At 36.4% G+C, this 23,814-nt stretch overlaps 1 protein-coding gene across 1 annotated transcript in view; it reads left to right on the forward strand.

Annotated features, from left to right (window-relative positions):
• The window catches only part of ATG3 (autophagy related 3), a 28,153-nt gene extending 18,493 nt beyond the window's left edge, over positions 1-9,660 (forward strand). The window contains exons 8-12 of the mRNA XM_019734833.2: positions 2,766-2,800; positions 3,054-3,209; positions 4,637-4,764; positions 7,710-7,778; positions 9,426-9,660. Of these exons, the coding sequence (XP_019590392.1) occupies positions 2,766-2,800; positions 3,054-3,209; positions 4,637-4,764; positions 7,710-7,778; positions 9,426-9,507 (470 nt within the window). The 3' untranslated portion in view covers positions 9,508-9,660. The remainder of the gene's footprint in view (positions 1-2,765; positions 2,801-3,053; positions 3,210-4,636; positions 4,765-7,709; positions 7,779-9,425) is intronic.
• Positions 9,661-23,814: the final 14,154 nt, after the last annotated feature.

Here is a 23,814-nt window from a genome sequence, read left to right on the forward strand (position 1 = left end):
TTCTATCTGTCTTTATTATACTTTCTTCCTTGCATTATTTGATTGTATTCCCCATTCTCTCCCTTGGTTTTTGACAGTGGGTTTTCCTCCTCCTTCTTTGACTGTTTTTCTGTCTTCTGGGGTTCTTTTACTTCTGCCCAGCTGTTAAATGCTACTATTTCTTGGGGTTTTATTTGTTTACTTTTTCCTGCTCACTCCTTACATTCCCAGATAGATTTTTATGTACTCTGTGGCTTCTGTAATGGTAAACCATGGTCTGACATGGAAATTTGTGCAACAGGAAAAATGGTGTATAAATTACATTAGATTCTCTATGAGAGTTTAATATTGATATATATGTGTGTATATAGGGAGAGCAGTTAGAAAAAGGAAGAGAATATGAAAAAAAAATACAGAGGGTAGACATTTTGGAGGCTGTAAGTTATCCCCCAAATTTTATGTATCCCCGAAATACTTAGAATTTATAGTGAGATAGAATATCTTAAAGCATGCGAAAGTGCTCACTTCGGCAGCACATATACTAAAAAGCATGCGAAAGTAGAAGATGGTGCCAAGTAAAGCTGAAGCACAATAATGGCAAGTGGTGTTTGTTGATGAGATGACAGCATAACCTAATCAACAGAGTAACTTGTCTTAAAAGTACCTTTTAGTTTTGTTTTCTGAGTCCCCATGATACCTAGCTGTATATCTCTTTCTGAATTCTGGGCAGAGTCTTGTTCTTATTCCCATGGTTAACTCTCATTCATTGAGGAAATGTAAGTGAGTTATTGTAACCAAAATTGCTCACAGTAATCTCACATACCATCTCTGTGGGCAAGAGTTCCGTATCTAAACCAACCATCCAGATCTCCTGAATTTCAGATCTACTTGTTTAATTTCATTTCCACCTGAATGTCTCATAATTGTCAGAAACACCATCTTGCACAAATACTCTTTCTGGATTCCATCTGTTTCTGAATGGTATACAATTGTCAAAACTGGGGTTGGGGGGCAGGAAGAACCCTATAAGTAAAGCACTGTTTTCAGAGTACAAGCTGTGGGACTGCCTTAAATATCTGACAGCCTTTTAGTATGTTTGTTACATTTCCCATGGATAGAGTTAAAGAAAGAATTGCTATATATGGAATTTCACTTAAAAAACAGTGTTGATGGTATCTAATATAATAGTTTTCATTATTCAACAAATATTTATTGAGCAGTACAGTATCTGTAGTAGATACTGTTTTTGGTGCTGGAGATAAAGCAATAAACAAACAAAAAAGCAATAGATAAGCAAAACATGTACTGTATTAGTTGTGTTAGGGAGAAAAAAAGGGGGGTAGGGAGTCTTGGGGTGGGATGAGTATTAACAGCTTTTAAATAGGTTGATCAAGAAAAACCTCATTGAGAATATACCTTTTGAATAAAGCCTGGCAGGAAGTGAGTGAACAAGCTATTTGGATATCTGAGGTGGAGTACAAAGGCTCTGAGGTGGGAGCCTGTTGGCTTATTATGAAATACTGTGAGGAGGCTCCTATGTTCAGAGAGAAGTGAGGGGAGAGTAGTAAGGTATTGATTGAGTCAGAGAGATAAATCTGGGCAGATCATGTAGGGCCCTGGCTTTATCTCAAAAGTGAGATGAGAAGCCATTGCAGGGCTTTTCTAAGTAGAGGAGCGACTTAGAATGAGATTTAACATTTTAACAGAATCACTGTGAGTACAGTGTTGAGAATAGACTGATGGTGAATAGGGCAACAGTAAGGAGGCTGTTCTGATAATCCAGGCAACACACGACAGTGGCTTGGGCTCGAGTGGTAACATTGGAAGTGACGAGAAACAGAATTCTGGATATATTTGAGGGTAGGGTCAAAAGGATTTGCTGGTGGAATGGAACAGAATAGTCACGTGTGACTCCAATGTTTTTGACCTGTGTCTGGAAAGATATTAACTGAGATGGGGAAAATTATAGGACTGAATAGTTTTGGAGGGGGCGTTGGGAGCTCAGTTTTGGACATGTGATATTTGTGATGCCCCTTAGTCATTCATTGGAGCCGTAAGTAGACAATTAGGTATCCAGGTCTGCAGTCAGGGAATAAATTTGGGAATCAGCAGCATTTAAAGCCATTGAGACTAGTGAAATCATCAAAGGAGTGAGTATGGATAGAGAAGAGCACAAGTTCCAAAAACTGAGCAGAGTTGTTTTTGTTTTGTTTTGTTTGTTTTTTTGTTTTTTTAATGGTCGAGATGATAAAGATGAATCAGCGTAGGAAATAGTGAAGGCAAAGCTCGTGAGGTGGGCAGGAAGCCCAGAAAATGTAGTATATTAAAATCCAAGGACAGAAAGTGTTCCAAAGAGAAGGGTATAAATCATTCCAGATGCCCCTGAGAGGTCAATTAAAATGAAAACTGGGCGGTTACCACCGGATTCGGCAAAGTGGAAGTCACGGATGACTTTAATGAGCACATTTTATGCAGTTATATAAGTAGCCTTGTGTATGCTATGGAGTCGCTGGGGACTCTACGGTATTATTATGCCAATTGGTATTATTAATAGACTATAGCAGAGACCAAGCCTTAATCATGCTGACTTTCTCTGGCTCTCTGACAGATAAAGTATCTGCTGCTTTAGAAATAGGTGTGTAATTAGCTCACTCATATTTATGCAATATCTTCAGTTAGAAACAAAAGCAAAAACCCAGTTTTTCAATGATTCTCTGAAATAATATATAGTTTGGTTTAGGAAATTTTTTTGAAGTTGATTAATCTTTTGTTGCTTTTTATAACAGAATATGAAGAGAGTGGATTGTTGGAAACAGATGAGGTTTGTAAATTGAGTTTTCTTGAGTTAATTTTTGATGAATAAACTTGGGGATTAGTATTTTAATTAATATCTTGATCTTTCAAATAAGTTTTATTTATGTCTACATCTGTTATGCCATATAATATTTTACTTTGAGTTTTAAGTTATATCTGCTTCTGAAAAAGATACATAGAGTGTGGAAAAAATAGATTTTTCTAAAATGTCACATTCATACTGATTTTAATGGTTGTAAATTTTTCTCCATTATTGCCAGGCTACCCTAGACACAAGAAAAATAGTAGAAGCTTGTAAAGCTAAAACTGATGCCGGAGGTGAAGATGCTATTTTGCAAACCAGAACTTATGACCTTTACATCACTTATGATAAATATTACCAGACACCACGACTATGGTTGTTTGGCTATGATGAGGTAAAAATAAATAAAAACTTATTTTAATGTAAATATTTAATTAATTAATTAATTAATTTACTTATTAAATTTATTGGGGTGACATTGGTTAGTAAAATTATATAGGTTTCAAGTGTGTATTTCTATAATAAATCATCTATATATTACATTGCATGCTCAGTACCCAGAGTCAGTTCTTCCATCACCATATATTTGACCCCCTTCTTGCTCTTCTGTCACCCCCTCGCCCCACTTACCCTCTGGTAACCACCAAACTGTTATCTGTGTCTATGAGTTTTTGTTTGTTTGTCTTGTTCCTTTGTTGCTTTCAGTTTTATATCCCACATATGAGTAAAATACGGTTCCTAACTTTTTCTGACTTACTTCGCTTAGCATGATAATCTCCAGATCCATCCATGTTATTGCAAGTGGTAGTATTTCATCTTATGATAGAATAGTATTCCATTGTGTATATATACCACATTTTCTTTATCCAATCATCTATCAAAGGACACTTTGGTTGTTTCCATGCCTTGAATAATGCTGCAATGAATAATGCAGCAATGAACATCAGGGATCATATATCTTTATGGATAAATGTTTTCAGATTTTTTGGGTAGATACCCAAAAGAGAGATTGCTGGGTCATATGGTAATTCTGTTCTTAATTTTTTGAGGGAATGCTTATACTGTTTTCCATAGTGGCTATATCAATTTTACTGTAAATATTTTAAATTGTTGGGTTTAATTCTTTCATCACTAGGTTTTTAAACTTTAGAAATCATTTGTTTTATAATTTTATGATTAAATTGCACTTGATTCTTATTTTGAAGAAACTGAATTACTCAGTGTGACAGTAACACTACTAAGAATTAAACATTAATAATCTGTTATATATTTATTGCTTGGTCTCTGAGCATAGTCCTTCAAAATGTGAGGGAAATTGAACATGGTTTGTTGTATTAAATTTTGTTTGGGATCACACCTGTTGATATTTAGGCATTTACAGAATAATCACATCACGTGGTTTTTTTTTTCCTGAAGATAGAAAACTTTTTTTAACTCGTCCACTTAATTGAATTAAAGGATAGCTAAAATAAAATTAATTTTTATAACCTCTCATTCCAGTGACAATGAGAAACAAGAAAATAAAACAAAATAGACCTAAAGTATGAGTTACAAAGTTATAAAATGTTTAGATGGCCATGCACCTGCCTTTTTATGGTATCTTTAGTGCATTAGATGGTGATGGTTGTCACATACCCTGATGGACAGACTCCCTCCTCCATCCCTTCTTGGTATAAACTTTCCACCAAATAATCTGGTAATTCTAAATAGTCTAGCACTCTGAATTGCAAGCAATGTGGGAGATGGGGATAAATGTAAACATTGAAGTTTAGGCCTAAAAATTTTTAAACAATAATTTCAAAGCATTTTTTATGGTTTCAGCAACGGCAGCCTTTAACAGTTGAGCACATGTATGAAGACATCAGTCAAGATCATGTGAAGAAAACAGTGACCATTGAAAATCACCCTCATCTCCCACCACCTCCTATGTGTTCAGTTCACCCTTGCAGGTCTGTGTTTGGGGGTTGGGGGGAGAGGTACTTCATGAATTTATTACTTAGAGAATCTGTAAATGAGTGCCCCAACAGAAAAAATTTACTTATTAAGCAAGTACAATTTGTCTTCCTTAGAAATGTTCTTGTGCTTAAGTGCATAAGAAAAAGGAAAAATATTTTACAAAGTTATGTTTAATTAACACGTTGCATACGGATCACGAGAATCTTCACGAGGGATTTAAACCCTGCCGTACGCAACGTGTTAAGAATTTTTTGTTGTTGTTTGTATGTATTGTGTTACAGTGTAGATCTTTGTGATTTTTACTCCTGTTTTTAGCTCCAAAAATAGTTTGGAAGATCCTTTTTTGATTAAAAAACATTCGTTTAGACATGGTTTACTCTATTGTGATGTATCTTTCTGTGAATGTGGAGTATAAAGTTAACCTTGTGCTTTTTCTAGGTGACTTATTTATTTCCTTTTGCTTAGTGAAGGGAGATATATGTGGAGTTTCTATTCCCCTTTACTCTTCCTTAAAAAAGAAAAAGGTGTTGTTACATGATAATTTCTTTCAGTTAGTTATTTCTAGTGGTTAACTTTCAGAAAATCATTGAGAAATTCTGGTAACAATATTTTTTCAGATGAAAACTCTGATATTTCATTGACTAATTAGATGCAACATTCTAATTTTCAAAACTTTTTTTTCCCCCTTCTTCCGCCTCCCCCCACACTCCAGTTCAAGCCGTTGTTTCTAGTCTAGTTGTGTAGGACACAGCTCCCTGGCCCATGCTGGTATTATGAGCCTTGCGCTTTGCCCCAGCTGAGGTAGTCGTAGCAGCTCACGGCAGCTCTCACTGGCTGCCAGCCACTCATGCTGACCAACAGACACTCCTGGTAGCCCACGGCAGCTCACAGCAGCTCACGCCAACCTCCAGCTGCTCACTGCAGCCCAGCTCTGGGGAGAGCTGTTGTTCACAATCTTAGCTGTAGAGGGCGCAGTTCACTGGCCCATGTGGGAATCAAACCGGCGACCTCAACGTTAGGAGCACGGCACTCCCAACCACCTGAGCCACCGGACCAGCCCTCAAAAATTCGTTAATATTTTTTTCTCATTTTTTACAACATCTTTATTCTCAAACATTATCCCATAGAAAGTCTAGTTCATTTTTCCAGTTTGTGTCAACTGTTAATGTTGAAAAGTAATTCAAGAGTCATTGGTTTTAGTTTTGAATTATTGTAGCGGGCCAGCCGCCACGAGTCGAACGGTTCCTGACAAGGGGAGTGGGAATGAAAATAAGACACTCACACATATGATGATGGCGATCGCGGACTTCAGTGATCCTGAAGACACTAAGTTTATTCTGTCCACAGAATTTATACCTTCTGTGGACGTGCAGTTTAACAAGTACAAAAATGCATTACTTAGTTAACAGTGAATCTTTAACTTTAACACAGGAGACACAAAATTTACTGAAACTCCCAAATGTAATTATCTTATCAATTGCCCTGATAGGCATCAGCCTTCAGTTCTGGGAATTGGCCACTCCCACCACATTCCTGAGCAGCATGCAAGCACTCTCCAGATGCAGGCAGAGACAATTGCTTCAGGGGGAGGAAATAGGTTAAGTATAAACCGAGCCATTAAGGCTTTAAAGTTAACTGCAACCATGGCTCCCCACAAATTATCTAATCTAAAAGGTTTTCATTTTTGAGAGTTACATAGTTGATTTAATTTTATGGTTTGAGGTTTTAGGATGGTGCTTATCAAACCAAGCTATGTCTCTTTCCGAGGTGTAAATTTCACTCAGTTGGGAAAAGAGATAAGTAATTTAACTGGAAGTTAATATTAAACATTTTGAATAAATTACTGTATTATAGAATACATAATATATAAATATAGAAAAAAGCAAACAAGCGAAAAATCTAGGGGCCTGTAAAATGAGACTTCAAGGATATTTTAGGCCTTGCCTAAATGGCCTCAGATTATGCCTTCTTATCCTCAGAATTAATACATTTACTTTCTAATCTTCTAAGTTGACTGCCTCTGTCATGAAGGTTATATTCATAAAAATTAAAGCAGCATTTTTAAAGCTAGGGTATATAGAAAATACTATTCATTACTTTGGTACGCTGCCCTTTTCTCAATTTGTATGCCCAGGCAATTACTTTGATATCACTCTTTTCTTAGCATAGCAGTGACAGCAGTTGGCTGTAAAAATATTTGTGGATAGGACAAAAACTTCAGATAAATATTTTTCTTTATATAAAGCCAAAATATTTCATAATAGAATCAGATAAATTTTACCAGTATGAATGAAGACAAATAAAAATATACATAAACTTGACTGACCAATTAGCTTTTCTTTAATTCAGCGTTGGCTTATTCTCAGCTAAATATTTAAACAGAAAACATCACAACATTGTATTAGGTTGGTGCAAAAGTAATTGCGGTTTTGCAATTATTTTTAACTTTCTAAACCGCAATTACATTTGTACCAAGCTAATCTCTCTCTCTCTCTCTCTCTCTCTCTCTCTCTCTCTCTCTCTCTCTCTCTCTCTCTCTCTCGACCAACTGTTGCCATGTAGCTTTTGAATTTGGCTGGTCTGATTATTTTTTGTTTCTCAGCAGACAGCCCTTGCTCTGCAATTGTGCCTTGGCATGCATGATTTCCCTTTCTCTGTTTTTCTACCCCCATCCCCATTATAGGAAAGCTAAGTACTAGTGCCATTGTATTCATTTTTGACTACCAGAGCTTTTTAAACTTACGCCCTCCTCCAATAAAACTGTCGTCATGACTTAATATGACTTGCTGGGGGTAGGGAGGAGAATATTTTATAATGTTAACTATTAATATATTAAAATTCACTGGTAATAAGGTAGACTTCTTTACAAACAAAAACTTGTTTCTCCTATTTTGATCTAAGTGATCTAAGTTTATAAGATTTGTTCTTTTGCTTTTAGGCATGCTGAGGTGATGAAGAAAATCATTGAGACTGTTGCTGAAGGAGGGGGAGAACTTGGTGTTCATATGTATCCTTACCTGTGTGTGTGATTAGTGGCAAAGTGGCTCCTAGGATTTTTTATTTTCCTTTTTGGGAAATTTAGTGTAACCTTAATGACACAGTACCTGTACTTGTTTTAGCCCCTCATATCTGGAAGTCTTAGTGAAGTCTTTAATTTATTTACAAAATGTTATATTCTGATTATTCTGCCTTCTTGAGTTGATTAGCAAATGTTCCTGTGTGCACCTGTTAGCTCTGCCTTGTTACAGAGCCTGAAACAAGCTTCCTAGATGCTTTTGTTTGCTGAAGAGGCAATGGCTAAGAGTATGTGAATATAAAACCATTGCTGTTGGTGGAAAAGAAACTCAATGGGTTTCATTTATTAATGAAAGATGAGTAACCTACTAATTTAGAAGACAACACCTGAGTATCTTTTCCCTAAGTATATTTCCAGTTTAACAAGTTATAAAAATGTGCTTTCCCCTCAGGTAAAAGCAGAGTTGAGTTGTGGTAGTCTGAGGTCTCTCTGAAACAAAAAATTCAACTTAAATAGGTTGATTAAAAAGTAAAGCACATAAAATATGTTGCAGGTATTCTTAAAATATAGTATTTTCATTTTTTTCCCCGAACCATTTTTCTCTTCCATTTTTCTACAAGAAGAGCACCCTTCTTCTATCTTACTATGATTGTCCTACTCAGTTCTTTGGGGTTAACAAGATGAATAAATTAAGTAAACCACTGAATCCTGAAATACATGTACCCAAAGCATGGATTCATCAAAAGTAGCTGAAGTCAATGATTTAGATTCCAAATAACTTGAATTAGTTTGGTGCTAGACTGAGTCTAGACTTGGTTCATGCCACTCAGTGTTAGATGTAGATTGAGCAGTCATCACTGTCTTGGAACTACAGAAAACCTAAGCTCTGCAAATAAAGTGTGTCCCTCAGAGGCACGTAGGGCTGATTTGATATTGAAACAAACCAAGAACGTTTGGTCCAAAGAAGTTTTCCTCCTGAAATCCTATTATGCATAATCTGAGCATAATCTCTGCATTGGAGGCTGGGTAGCAACTGGGAAGACTCCATAGGTAATTCATAATGGAGTCATCAGTTCCCCCCAATACAAATTAAGCTCTTACTGTTTCCAAGTACAATGGAACATAGAAAAGAAATTAGTAATTTATTAAAGTCTAATATAGTAGATTCTATGGCAAGTACATATATACTAACCTAGAATCAGTCATTATGGAGGGTTTCCACGTAATTGTTTTTTTATCTTTTGCTTCAGTGCTTTTATATTCTTTACCCTGTCTCATTTTCTAACCTACTCAGGCAAATTTATAGGCAGTAAAAGGGCCATTTTCCAGTCATTTAAACATGGACAACCTTGTCTTTATTTTTATATCAAAATAATTGGACTTACATGAACTCATACTCATCAGAAAGGTTCACATTCAAATATTAAATGTGAATGGTTAGGTAGTCTTAAAGTTATAGAGAACCTCATGTGGAAGAGACACAAACTTGTATGAGTGCATTTTAAAAATATACTTGTAAGATTTTGTCTTATGCATTTTTTTCTGAGAAATTATTGCTTAATAAAATGGATAATTATAATGTTAGTTTAAATTATAGAGTTATTGATCAATCTATTTTCCTTAGCTAAAGACCTTTAGGTATCTTCTAATTTTCTTGAAATTTGTACAAGCTGTCATTCCAACAATAGAATATGACTACACAAGACACTTCACAATGTAACGAAGAGAGCATAGAATCTATCCTAATTATTGGTTCTGATTTTTAAAGAATTAACCCATAGATGTGACCATTGACCATATTTACCAATATGTACAATTTCTCTAATAAAGAGACTTATATGTTTATGCATTAAATAAAAAAAGTTCCACTACAGCCTTATTTGTTTAATAAAAGTGAGTGTAAAGAGACCATTTTTCTTGCATCTTATCAAAAGGTGATAATATTATTTTCCTTAAATAACAACTCTTTAAGTGAAGAAGTCTCTCATACAGAATGATGATAAAAGTATTTTTGGTTCACATTTATGAGGAAGATACTTAAATGTGTGAGTGTGAGGACGTGTGTGTGAGAACTGGGACTAGAAAATACTGCATGGTAGACTTACCTTCCCTTTTTTCTCTTCCACTTTGTTCCTCTTCTCTTACCCTCTCTCCAAGACTCCTGTCTGCTAATAGTTAATGTTTATGAAGCACTTACCATGTATCAGGAAATATGCTAAATGCTATTACTTATCTTGTTTCCTGATTGTTTTATTAAGTTGATGTACCAAAATTACTTTTTGTTAAGGATTCAGGAATGTTTCTCCTATCGTGATTGCCTGGTAGAATATTAGAATTTAAGGGGATCCCTTTGTTGTATCACATCAGTTTATAGATCTGGATATAGGAGTTTGGACAGGGTAAGTGTGTTTCTCTGGGATACACATTGAGAGCCAAAGAGCAGAAACCAGACCCTTTGATGATTCCTATTACATTCCCTTTATACTCCTACATTGTCTCTTGTCCCTGTTCTTTTCATTCTGCACATAATGGAGTGGCTAACCCTGCCTCTAAGGAACTTTAGTGGGTTTTTTGTTGTTTTTTCTCAGCGTTTAAGAATACTCACCTTACCTTTAATATCCCTTTATTTTTCTCCCTTTTCCAGTTGTCCAGTTTCTTATATTGCAAGGATATCACCATAATGAAGACAATGACTTGGTAGAGTTATGGGTTATGGTGGTATTCGATATAGTATATATACTATGGAGATATGAAAATGGGCATCATCTTTCAGTACACTTCAATTATCCTACTTGCTCATGTAGCCAGAAAACTACTCTTCTATCTAAATGAATTTTCCAAACTGATTTTACTGAAAAATTCTACTTTTGAATACCTTTAAATGATATTCAATTGTAGATATTGTCACAGTGTCAACATTTTTCTCCCAGTTAAACTAATTTATCAAAAGTACAGATTCCCTCAAATCTTTTTAAAAAATTTAAACAGTTTTTTTCAATTACGGTTGACATTCAATATTATATTAGTTTCAGGTGTGTGGCGTAGTGGTTAGACACTTATATACCTTATGAAGTGATCCCCCCACTGATAAGTCTTGCACCCACCTGACACCATACATAGTTATTATAATGTTATTGACAATATTCCCTATGCTTTACATCCCCGTGACTATTTTGTAACTTCCAATTTGTACATCTTAATCCCTTCACTTTTTTAATCCAGCCTCCCAACTCTTGCTTCCATATGGCAACCATCAGTTCTATGTATCCTTGAGTTTGTTTCTGTTTTGTTTGTTATTTATTTTGTTTTTCAGTTTCCACATGTAAGTGAAATCATATGGTATTTGCCTGTCTCTATCTGACTTACTTCAATTAGTGTAATACCCCCTAGGTCCATCCATGTTGTCACAAATTGTAGATGTCATTCTTTCTTAATGACCAAGTAATATTCCATTGTATATATGAGTATGTACCACATGTTCTTATCCGTTCCTCTTTTGATTGGAGCATTTAATCCATTTACATTTAAAGTGCTTGATAGGTATATAGTTATTGCCATTTTATTGTTTTCAAATTGTTTTCGTAGTTCCTTTCTGTTCCTTATTCTTTTGCTCTCTTATATGTGGATGACTTTCTGTAGTATGTTTGAATTCCTTTCCCTTTATTTCTTGTACTTTTCTTGTAGATTTTTGGTTTGTGCTTACCATGTATTTCACACATACCAAGATATGTTTATAGCAGTCTATTTTAAGTTGATGATCGCTTAAGTTTGAACACATTCTAAAATTGTTAACCATTTTTACCCCCTCTACATTTATGTTTTTGCCATCATTTTTTACTTCTTTTGTATGTGTGTGTGTTTGTGTGTAACTCTTAATTTTCTATTGTAATTACTCACACAAGGGACACCCTTGGAGTACCCGGCGTAGGTGACCAGGAAGACTGCACCAGTGGGCCCCACAGGATACCTACTGTATAAGGCTACTCTGCCAAGACTGGGAGAAGTAGCAGATCTATCTAATACAGAGAAACAAACACAGGGAAGCAGCTAAAATGAGACAAACAGGTCCCAAATGAAAGAATAGGAGAAGACTCCAGAAAAAGAACTAAACAAGATAGAGACAAGCAACCTACCAGATGGAGAGTTCAAAACAATGATTATAAGGATGCTCAAGGAACTTAGCGAGAACTTCAACAAAGTGATAGCAAGCATAAAAAAGGACATAGAAACCATAAAAATGAACCAGTCAGAAATGAAGAATACAATAAGTGAAATGAAGACTAGAAGGAATCACCAGCAGACTAGATGAAGCAGTGGACCGAATCAGCAATTTGGAAGACAAGGTAGCAGAAAACACCCAATTGGAACAGCAAAAAGAAAGAATCCAAAAAAATGAGGATAGTTTTATGAGACTTCTGGGACAACATCAAGCATAACATTCACGTTATAAGGATACCAGAAGAGAGAGAAAGCAAGAGATTGAAAACCTATTTGAAGAAATAGTGACTAAAAACTTCCCTAACTTGGTGAAGAAAATAGACATACAAGTCCAGGAAGTGCACAGAGTCCCAAACAAGATGATCCCAAAGAGGTCTATATCAAAACACATAATTAGAATTCCAAAGATTAGAGTCAGAGAGAAAGACTTAGAAGCAGCAAGAGAAAAACGGTTACCTACAAGGGAGTTCCCATAAGACTGTCAGCTGATTTCTCAACAGAATTGGCGCAAAATATTCAAAGTTAATGAAAAGCGAGGACCTACGACCAAGATTATTACTCCATCCAACAAGGCTATCATTGAGAATAAAAGGAGAGACAAAGTGCTTCCCAGACAAGAAAAAGCTAAAGGAGTTCATCCCCACCAAACCAGTATTATAAGAAATGTATAGGGACATCTTTAAGAAGAAGAAATAAATATCAAAATTATGAATAAAAAAATTAACAAAATAATCTCACAAAGGCAAACATAGTAAAAGCAATGGATCAACCGACACTAAAGCTAGTACAAAGTTAGAAGGCAAAAGTAGGAAGTTCATGTGTAATTTTTTTAAGTCACCAGTCATATTTATCCCAGTGACCACTAGGTGGCATAAATTTGTTAAACGTTTTTAGTTTCAGAAGATATTTTTTCCAATTGAAATCTTTATATGGATCCCTAATATCTAAAACAAAAGTGGATATGTTAATGGTAGAAATGTGTTTTTATGAGTTCAGATTTATAGTACTTGAGAACAATGAGTTTGATGAACAATCAAGTTTTGATGAACTTGAAATTCAGATTATGTATGAGAATCTTGCAAGCTTTTACACTCAGTTTTTCATATTAGCTTCATAGTATTTTTCAATGTCTGGTTTGCATAAGTATTGGCAAATGGTAATTTTATTCACATTCCCCCAGTGTTTCAACTTAATGTCTTTTTTTCTGTTCCAGAGTCCAATCCAGGTTACTACACTGCATTTAGTTATCATGTCTTAGTTTCTTTAAATCTGTGGTAGTCTGTCTTTTTTTACCATTACCTTGATACTTTTGAAGAGTAGTGGTCAGGAATTTTGTACAATGTCCCTAATTTGGGTGTATCTGGGTGTTTTTTTTCGTTTAGGATTTTTATTAAAACAACTAACATAAAATATTATATTAGTTTCAGGTGTACACCATAGTTATCCAATATTTATATACCTAAAGAAGTGATCACCATAAGTTCAGCAACTATATGATACCTTTCCATGCAATTGCAATATTATTGACCATATTTTCTATGCTTTATTCTATAGCCCCATGACTATTTTGTAACTACCAATTTGTACTCAATTCCATCACCTTTTTGCCCTGTCCCTGAACCCCCCTCCCATCTATCACCTTGGTAAATCTAGTACCCATCTGACACCATATTTATTACAATATTATTGGCGATACTCCTTATGCTATAACCTGCATCCCCATGACTACTGTGTAACACCCAATTTATACTTCTTAATTCCTTCCCCCTTTTCACCCAACCCCTCTCCCATCTGGCAACCATCAAAATGTTTTCTGTATCGTGAGTTTGTTTCTGTTGGTTTATTTTGTTCTTTAGATTCCACAAATAAGCAAAATCACATTGCATCTGTCTTTCTCTAATGTACTCCACTCAGCATAATACACTCCAGGTCCATCCATGCTGCCTCAGAAGACGAGAACCCATTCCCTTCCATGGCCGAGCAATATTCCATTTTATATTGTACCACCTACTCTTTATCCATTCATCCATTGACGGACAACCAGGCTCACTCCATATCTTGGCCATTGTAAACAATGCTGCCGTGATCCTATGGATGCACATGTCCCCTCAAAGGAGCATTTTGGGCTTCTTTGGATAAATACCCAGGGGTGGGATTAATGGGTCCTTCTTTGTCTCTCACTATAACATTGTTTTAAAGTCTGTTTTGTCAAGTATAAGTATTGCTACTCCAACATTCTTTTTTCACTTCCATGTTCATGAAGTATCTTTTACTTTCAGTCTGTGTCTTTCGATCTGAAGTGAGTTTCTTGGCAGCGTATGTAAGGGTCTTGTTTTCTTATCTATATGGCCACTCTATCTTTTGATTGGAGCATTCAATCCATTTACTTTGAAAGTAAATGTAGTTGCTAGATATGTAGTTATTGCTATTACTATTATTATTTGTCTTAAAGAAGTCCCTCTAAGATTCCTTGTGATACTGGTTTGGTGGTGATGAACTCCTATAGCTTTTTCTTGTCTGGGAAGCTCTTAATCTGTCCTTTGATTCTAAATGATAGCTTTCCTGGATAGAGTAATCTTGGTTGTAAGTCCTTGCTTTTCATCACTTTGCATATTTTGTGCCAATTCCTTCTGGCCTGCAAAGTTTCTGTTGAGAAATCTGTTGAGAAAGCTGATAGTTTTATGGGCGCTCCCTTGTAGATAACTAACTGCTTTTCTCTGGCTGCTTTGAAGAGTCTTTCTGTCTTTAATCTTTGACATCTTGAAGGAATTTTATTCTATAGTGGAGACGGGGTAAAAATTCTGGTTAAGTTTCTGCCCCTCATGCATGGCTCCTATTCTCCTCCCCCAGGTCTGCACCACAATAGACACTCTTAAGGCTCTTTCTGTTCTTTTCTGTTCTTTTATGCTTTATGCTTATAATTTTCACTTGTCCTACTTCCAAATATTTAAAGGAACATGTTCTTGTAATGAAAAATTATTGAGGTAAATCTGTCCTGATTAGAGTATAGAAGTAAGCCAAAATCTCCTGTGAAGTGTAAAATTATAAACTTTCTGGAAGTAAATGTAGGAAAATATCTTGTGATGTAGGATGTAGAAGGGCTTCTTAAATACAATCTTCACCACCCATCATGGACCATAATGCAGGAAAAAAGATTATTTTATTTTTAATATACCAAAATTATGAATTTATTTTCAGAAAAACCCTACAGACAAATTTAATAGACAAATGGTTGTTTGGAAGAAGACATTTATAAAGTCTAAAACTGACAGGGGACTTCTTTTTTGACTGTACAGTGGGGTCCTACAAATCAACAACAGAGGACATCAGGGTATTAATTAATCTGTTGCTGTATAACAAAGTACCTCAAAATGTAGAGGCTTAAAACAACAATGAGCAGTTCTTATCTCTCAGTTTCTATAGGTCAGGAATTTGGGAGTGGCTTAGCTGTATGTTTCTGGGTCAGGGTCTCATGATGCTGCAGTCAGCATGTCAGCCGTGGTGACATGCTTGAAGGAGCTGTAGGATCCAATTCTAAGATGAGTCACTTGCCAGATGACTGGCAAGTTGGTGCTGGCTGTTTCTCACTTTGTGGATCTCTCCATAAGACTCCTTGAGTATCCTTAGGACATGACATTAGACTTGGCCAAGAGCAAGTCATCTGAGAGAGCCAAGATAGCTTATGACTTCATCTCAGAATTCACACACTGTGATGTTCTCAATATCGTATTGGTTACACAGTTCAGCCCTGTCCAGTGCGGGAGGGAACTATACAAAGGTGTGAGTGCCATGAGGCAAGGATCACTGTGGGCCATCTTGTAGGCTCACTACCACAGCCAGAAATCCTTAAAAAAAAAAAAAAAAAAAGATGAAATATGAATGGGCAATTTATAGAAGAAGTCCAAAAAGGCTTACACGTGTGTTAAGAAAAATTTATCAGAGATGTTAGTTAAAACACTGAGGTGCTTCTTTATACCTGTTCAGTTGGCAAACATTTGGGTGGTTAATGGTGAACATTCAGAGAGATGTGAAGCTAGAGGAGCCCTCGGGCACTGCTGATGGAGTGCAGACTGGTACAGCCGTTCTAGAGAGAAGTCAGATTGTACCTTGTCACATTAAGTGTGTCTCACTCCTGAGTATATGCTCCGAAATAGTGGATGCAGAGAACCTTAAAGGAATGCGTTGGAAAAACTCAGTTTGCCATCTGTGTTCCTCTACTACCCACACAGAATGCTTCACTTTTGGGTAGTAAATGTGTGGAGGTTTTCCCCACACCCAGCAATTCTCTGTGACACCAGCTGGGTGTCATATAACTTAATTCTAACACTACCTGGAGATACTGTCAGATCCCAGAGGTTAAGGCCTCAGGCCCACAAGACTGCTCCCACCCCGCTTCAGATGCCAATCACCAGTAGTAAGTAGGACCCCAAGTTACCCACAACTTCTTTCCAATTTGGCTACAGATCAGAGGTTCCCACAACCCCCTACTCAGATTTGATTAATTTGCTAGAGCAGCTCACAGAACCTAGGGAAACACTTCTGTGTACCAGTGTATTAAGCATAAGATGAAGGATACAAATGAACAGCCAGATGACGAGATACATGAGGTCTGGGAGGGTCCAGAGCACATGAGCTTCTGTCCCCGTGAAGTTGGGGTACATCACCTTCCTGTGTGGATGTGTTCACCCACCTGGAAGCTCTCTGAACCCCTTATTATTGGGGTTTTATAGAGCCTTCCATAGATAGGTATCATCAATTAACTTTGTTCCTAGACCCTCTCCCCTCTCCAGAGGCTCTAATCATCGCTTGGTCTTCCTGGTGACCTGGCCCCATTCAAGAGTCCACCCAGATGTGCTTCCATAGAACAGGAGATGCTCCTAGTGTTCATAACACCTAGGAGTTTACAAAGGTGTCAGGAGCCCTGGGTCAGGAGCCAGAGGTAGAAACCAGTATATATATACATATTATAATTTCACAGGGGACATATTGGAGGATGCTTACTGCTATAACTTGCGGGGACAGGACTTGGAAGCAATCTGGGCATTATTCATTGGTAAGGTTACAAGGTACTGTGCAGCAATTAGAAGCAATAGATTTCTGTGAAACAACATGGATAGATCTTAAACACACGACTAGTTCCAAATCAAAACGTCTCAGTTATTTCCTTTGGAGTTTCCACCATTTTCCATTTTTATTTGGTTATCTATTTGGCATCACAAACTTATCTAAACCGAAACTCCCAATTTTATATCTACTGCCAGATAACAACTACCACAACTGAACTACTAACAATAAAACACATTTTCTTCCAGTCCCATCTCTTTTGATGTCACTACTACCCACCCAATTCTAGGAGCCACCGTTGATTTCTTTTTCTCTCCACCCTTATCCTACTAGCTCGTATCACATCTCTCAGCAACAAGTCCTGTCTTCCACGAATACATCCTGGTACCTGGGAATTCTGTGTGCGGAACCAGTAACTCACAGAATTCTAATGCAGGAGATTCACGATCACACTTTGAGAAACCCTAAGAAACACTCTCTCCTGCTCTTAGTTGAGGAGTGAACTTTTCCTTTGTGATAAATTTGGGCACTTCTTAAGAGGGAAAATTAGAGGAAGATGTTTACTTGGGGCTTTTTAGAATAAAAGTCATTTGTGTGATTCCATCGTTAATCAGTTAATCCACACATCTCAGATGGTAATAGCTTTCCAGATTTATGTCCAATACAGCTGACAGCATGAAGTTTATATTTTAGTGAACAGGAAGTAGCTAAGAGCTGGCTCTAGAGCCAATATCTGATTCCCAGATCCCTTAAGTTGTGTGACCTTGGTTGGTTGATTTGCCTCTGATCCTTCAGGTTCCTCACCTACCAAGTGAGGATGGTATTTTCTAGACATAGAGTTGTTAGGAGGATTGAATGAGATAATGCACGTAAAGCACTTAGCACAGTGCTTGATCTTTATTTTGCTGCTAGGATGATGATGGCAATGATTACTATTGCTACCACGCTAGAACTAGCTTTGAGGTCACAATTATCACATACATCCAGCAGAGGGCAGTAGAATAGCACAAGATGAAAGTAATTTAAGCAAGCCGGAGACCGCAAGTTATCAAAAATTCCTTTTCCCACTTTCTCCAGATATTTTTTTTATTGCAGTGGAAGAAGGAGACAGATGATATTAGTAAACATACTTTATGTGTGAGATTCTCACCCCTCCATTTATTAACGAACAATGATGCATCCAGTTTACCCAGTGTTCGCTTGTAAATATTAGGTTGGTGCAAAAGCAATTACGGTTTTTGCAATTGTTTAACCTTTTAAACTGCAATTACTTTTGCACCAACCTAATATTTGCAGTTTCAGTCTTCTAACATCTTTCCTGCCCTTCATAACTTCTAAAATGAGGGCATGAACTAAATTTTTCATTGAGGTATAACTGATCAAATTATAATGTATTTAAAGCGTGTAATGTGATGATTTGATACACGAATACAGATGAGTTAACACATCCATCACCTCACATATTTACAGCCCCCGCCCCTTTTTTGATAAGCACGTTTAAGATTTATTTTCTTACCTAAGCTTTTATTATTGCTTTTTCTGGATCTTGTAGGTTTTGATGTGTTTTCATTTTTGTTTCTCTCAATGTCATTTTTAAATTTTCTTCTTAATTCCTCTTTGACCCAAAAATTGTTCAAGAATGTGTTGTTTAATTTCATTTTATTTGTGAATTTTCCAGTTTTCTGGCTGATGATCTAGTGTCTTTCCATGTGGTTGTAAAAGATACTTGCAATGGTTTCAATCTTCTTAAATTTTAAGACTTGCTTTGTGCCTAACATGTGATCTCAACTGGGGAATGTGTTCCATCTGCGTTTGAGAAGAATGCGTATTTTTCTGTTGTGTGGAAAGTTCCACCCCTAAATATTTCCCCAAAATATATAACAACAGTATATCATTAGACTGGTAGACTAAGGAGGACCCAATGTATGTCTCCCCCACAAAAAAGAAAGAAAAAAGAAAGAAAAACAAATAACTACATCTTGATGAAAATAACTCTGCGAGAGTTCCAGAGTATAATAAATTTGCTGCAGAAATCCTGGAGAGTAGAAAAACCACGGATGGTTGCATAGAGAAGTGTAGGAAGCATACCTGTGTCAATTCATCGCCTAGTTTGGCACAGCTTATTGCCAGTATGGATGAGTGTGACTGCCCCCTATGGGGGAAAAGGAGAACAGAAAGACCTCAACAGCCCTCATCCCTGCCATGGACACTTGCAGCTGTTGCCATCAAGGACCCCCCCCCACTCCCCCTCACCCTCCACCCCCACCACACTCACACACACACACACACACACAGCTTACATGTATACTGATACCAGATGATGAAGCTGCCTGGAGTTCACACCACTGTGCCTCCCACAGAGAAGGAGCCACTGTTGTCCCCTCCCACCCCCCCAATCCCGCCTCCCGCCACGCCCCCAGCTGGGCCCCAATCAGCAGCTGCACCCTCACCCCAAGGGCCAGAGCTATCCAGAACGACTTATATAGACTGTTGGATTCCCCGTCCCCAGTGCCAGAGCTGACACCCCTCTTCTGCAACCATGCACACACCCCAGACCCTATGTCTGCAAGTGCTCCACTTGAACCTGCACCTTGCACACTGGTACCACTCCTGCAGCAAGTGCACATGCACACGGGACCACACCGAGAGGTCTCTTCTGCGTTATGACTTGCTCAAATGAAGTGAAGACACAGTAAACAACAATATAAAAGCATACAAAAGCATAAACCCCACTGGTAAAGGTAAACATATAGATATTAACAGATTAACACAGTAAAGGCGGTGCATAAATTATTTTTATCCCTAATATGAAATTTAATAGATAAAAATTTGTTCATGGATGTGCAATATAAAAGGAAACCAACTGTCCACAAGAACACAAAGTGTTGTGGTGGGGGAGTTAAAGGACAGTGTTTTGTATGAAATTGAAGTTAAACTGCTGTCAAATGAAAATAGGTTATAACTACAAGATATTTTATGCAAGCCTCAGCTAACCAAAAAGAAAACTTGTAACAGATACAGAAAAGATGAAGAGAAAAGAAACAAAGCAAATAACTATAAAAACTCATCAAATAACAAAGGAAAAGAGTAAGAGGGACAAAACAACTGAAAAACAAACAGTAAACAGCAAAATGGCAAAGTAAGTCATCACTTATTAATTAGCTTAAAATGTAAATGAATTAAGCTCACCAAAAGACACAGTGGCTGATTTAAAGATACACGTAGGCTGAAAGTGAAGGAATAAAAAAGATATTTCATGTAAGTGGTAACCAAAATAAAGCAGGGGTAGCTGTACTCATCAGACAAAATACACTTTAAAACTGTCTTTAGAGACAAAGAAGGTCATTATGTAATAATAAAGGGGTCAATTCAACTGGAAGATAAAACAATTATAAATACATAAGACAACATCAGAGCACCTAAATATATAAAGCAAATATTGACAGATCTGAAGGCAGAAATTATCATATAATAATAGTAGTGAACTTCAATATTCTGCTTAGAAGACTGGATAGATTATCCACCCAGAAAATCAATACACAGCCGACTTGAACACTATAGATCAAACGTATCTGACATATACAGAACTTTTGTTAAATGCTCTATTTTTCGTCTGTTGAAATTATCATATACTTTTTCTCCTTTATTTTAATTTTTTGTGAATTACTTTGATTTTTTTTTACATTCATTTTGAATGTCAAACTAACTTTAGTACACCCTATTTGGTTATAATGTATTATCCATTTTTTATATTGCTGGATTTGATTTGCTAAAAGATACTTTTCATCTATGTTCATGAGGTGCATTGGTCTATAATTTTTCCCTCTCCCTCCTCCCCGTCCTCTCCTTCTCTCTCTTTCTCTCTCTCTCTCTCTCTCTCTCTCTCTGTCTCTCTCTCTCTCTGTCTCTCTCTCTCTCTGTCTCTCTCTCTCTCCTCTCTTCTCTCTCTCTTTTCTCTATATTGTGTAATATTTTTGTCAGGTTTTGATATTCTGGGCACACTGACCTCATAAAACTAGTTGGGAAAACTTCCTTTCTCTTCTTCTGGGTCTGTAGTCTTCTTTCTGGGAAGATTTTGGTAACAGATATAATTTCTTTAACATATATAGGACTATACAAATTTTCTGTTTCATTTTGTATCTGTTTTAGTTGTACTTTTTCAAAGAATTCATCCAGGATGTCAAATTGGTTTGTATAAAGTTATTCATTATATTTTCTTTATTATCTTTCTAATGTATGTGGGATCTGTGGGGATAACTTTCTTTTCATTTCTTATATTGGAAATTTATGTTCTTTCTAGTTAGAACTTTATCAATTTCATTATCTTTTTAAAGAACTAATGTTTGGCTTTGATAACTTCCCCTGTTGTTTGCTTGCTTTATTTCCTGCATTTCTGCTCTTTATTATTTTCTTTCTTCTACTGCTTTGGGTTTACTTTGCTCTTCTTTTGTTAGTTTTTTGAGCTCTAAACTTCACCCATTAATTTTGACCTCTCTTCTCTAAAATAAGCATTTAAAACTATAAATTTCCCTCTAAGCACTGCTTTAGCTACATCCACAAATTTTGATATGTTATATTTTATCATTTTGTTTAAAATATTTCTGATTTTTCTTATGATTTATTCTTTGACCCATAGTCTATTGAGAAGTCTGTTATTTAATTTCCAAATTGGGGGGGTATATTTTATTGATTTCTAATTCAATTCAATTACAGTCAAAGTACATACACCATGATTTCAGATATTTTAAATTGATTGAGTCTTGTTGTTTTCCAGCATTTAGTCTGCGTACACTGTGTGCACTTGAAATAAATACATATTCTGCAGTTGCAATATACACTGTTCTATAAAAATCAATTGGTTCACCATGGTTGGTAGTGTTGTTCAGATCTGTCTTTATTAACTGTTGCAAGTAAATAACAACTATGTCACTCACTTCAGAATATGTAATATGTGTGAAAATGAGGGAAAAGAGGGATAAAACACCTTTTGTCGGTGAGTTTGATATTTTAGAACTCTGACTTTATTATAATTTTACATTAAACCTTTCTCTGTATAGTTACTAATTATTAGAGCTAGTGGTTGAGATTATGGTTAATTATCCATGCCTGCTAATAGAAACAATAAAAGGTCCATCTTAAAAATTGCATAAAGGTGAGGGGGTTTTGATGACCTAGTCAGAGGAAAAACAGTTAAAAGTGGGAGGAATTAGATCAGATTTACTGGAGTTTGAAACATGGTCTGACCTGCTGTTCAGTAACTCTGTTGTGTTTTGGCAAATTTGCTGGACAATCCCTTTTCTAGGGAAGACAAAGAATCAACCATGACTGAGCCTCCGTTATGTGCAAAGTATTGTGTAATGAACTTTACACAGGTAAGTTCATTTTCATTCTTTAAGAAACCCTTCTGGTGGTTGTAATTATCTCCATTTTTCAAACGAGGAAACTAAAAATGGTTAATTAAATTGCCAGTTTCATGATGTTAGAGAGCATGGCAGAGATGATGCTTTGTATTCGTCAACATTTAGTTTGATGTTTTATCTCCCATGACTTGAAAATTTTATTCCTATCTCCCTTAAATTAAGTGGAGCCATGTGATAGTTCTTATCAATGAGATATGAGATAATACAGTATGAAGGCCCTGCACAAGTCTTCAGTCTCCCCCTCATGCTGAAATGATAAAGCTATGACTCAGAACAGCCTGAATTGTTGTGTCACTGTTGAAGGGGTGTTGCCCTGGATTTTAGGCAGAGTTGAAAAGTAAGGCATAAACGTTGGTTTTGTTAAACCACTTAGATTTAGGAGTTATTTCTTATTATATAACAGCCTAATCTATTCTGATTACAATAGAAGGAGCTGGAATTTGAACCCAGATCTGTTAAACTCTGAGAGCCATGGATTTTGTACTACCTCTTCTGTTTCCCAAAAGGCACAGGAGTCTGCGTGGATGTGAGAGTGCATAGACATCTTTCATTAGCCAGAGTGACTGGGATATCTATATATCTACATGTCTATATCTATGTCATCTATACATCGTTCATTATATACCAGGGGTGCCAAAAAATGTATATATATTTTAAGAGATGTTAACACTTTGGTCAGTGTTGCTCAAGCAGTAGTTTGCCGTAATCAGAAGTGTCTGGATGCTGATGGTAACCACTTTGAGCACCTCTTGTAATTGCAGAAGTCACATATGACATCTTTTGTTATCAGTATGTATTAATACAGTTTTTTCCTTTCTTAAAGCGTGTATACATTTTTTTTAGCACCTACTGTATATTTGGGTATATATAGATCGATCGATCGATCTATCTATCTATCTATCTATCTATCTATCTATCTATCTGGAACCCAATGAGCATTAGCTATTTTTGAGACTACACAAAATTGGGCTCTTTATCTGCTCTGTATACTTCTAATTACAAACCACACATCAACTGTACACTAAAAAAATAAAAATAATAAAAATCCATTCTTGCATAGGTCTTTGTTTTTAATACAGGTCACCTGACCTGACTGAAAAAAGAAAAACAGAGAAGTGTCAGCCTGGGGTATAGAAGGCTTTGAAGAAAATAATGTAATTGTTGTCCCCCCTATGCTGGTTTGCACAATTTTGAATGTAAGGGCATTGCACCTTTTTAGGAGCCTAGAAACTATAGCGTTATGGTGTATAATAGAGTAGCCACAGGTGACTATTTAAATTTAAATGAATTAAAATTAAACAAATTAAAACTCCAGTTCCTCAGTT

The sequence above is a fragment of the Rhinolophus sinicus genome, linkage group LG01, assembly GCF_036562045.2.
Source record: "Rhinolophus sinicus isolate RSC01 linkage group LG01, ASM3656204v1, whole genome shotgun sequence".
In the NCBI taxonomy this organism is placed as follows: domain Eukaryota; kingdom Metazoa; phylum Chordata; class Mammalia; order Chiroptera; family Rhinolophidae; genus Rhinolophus; species Rhinolophus sinicus.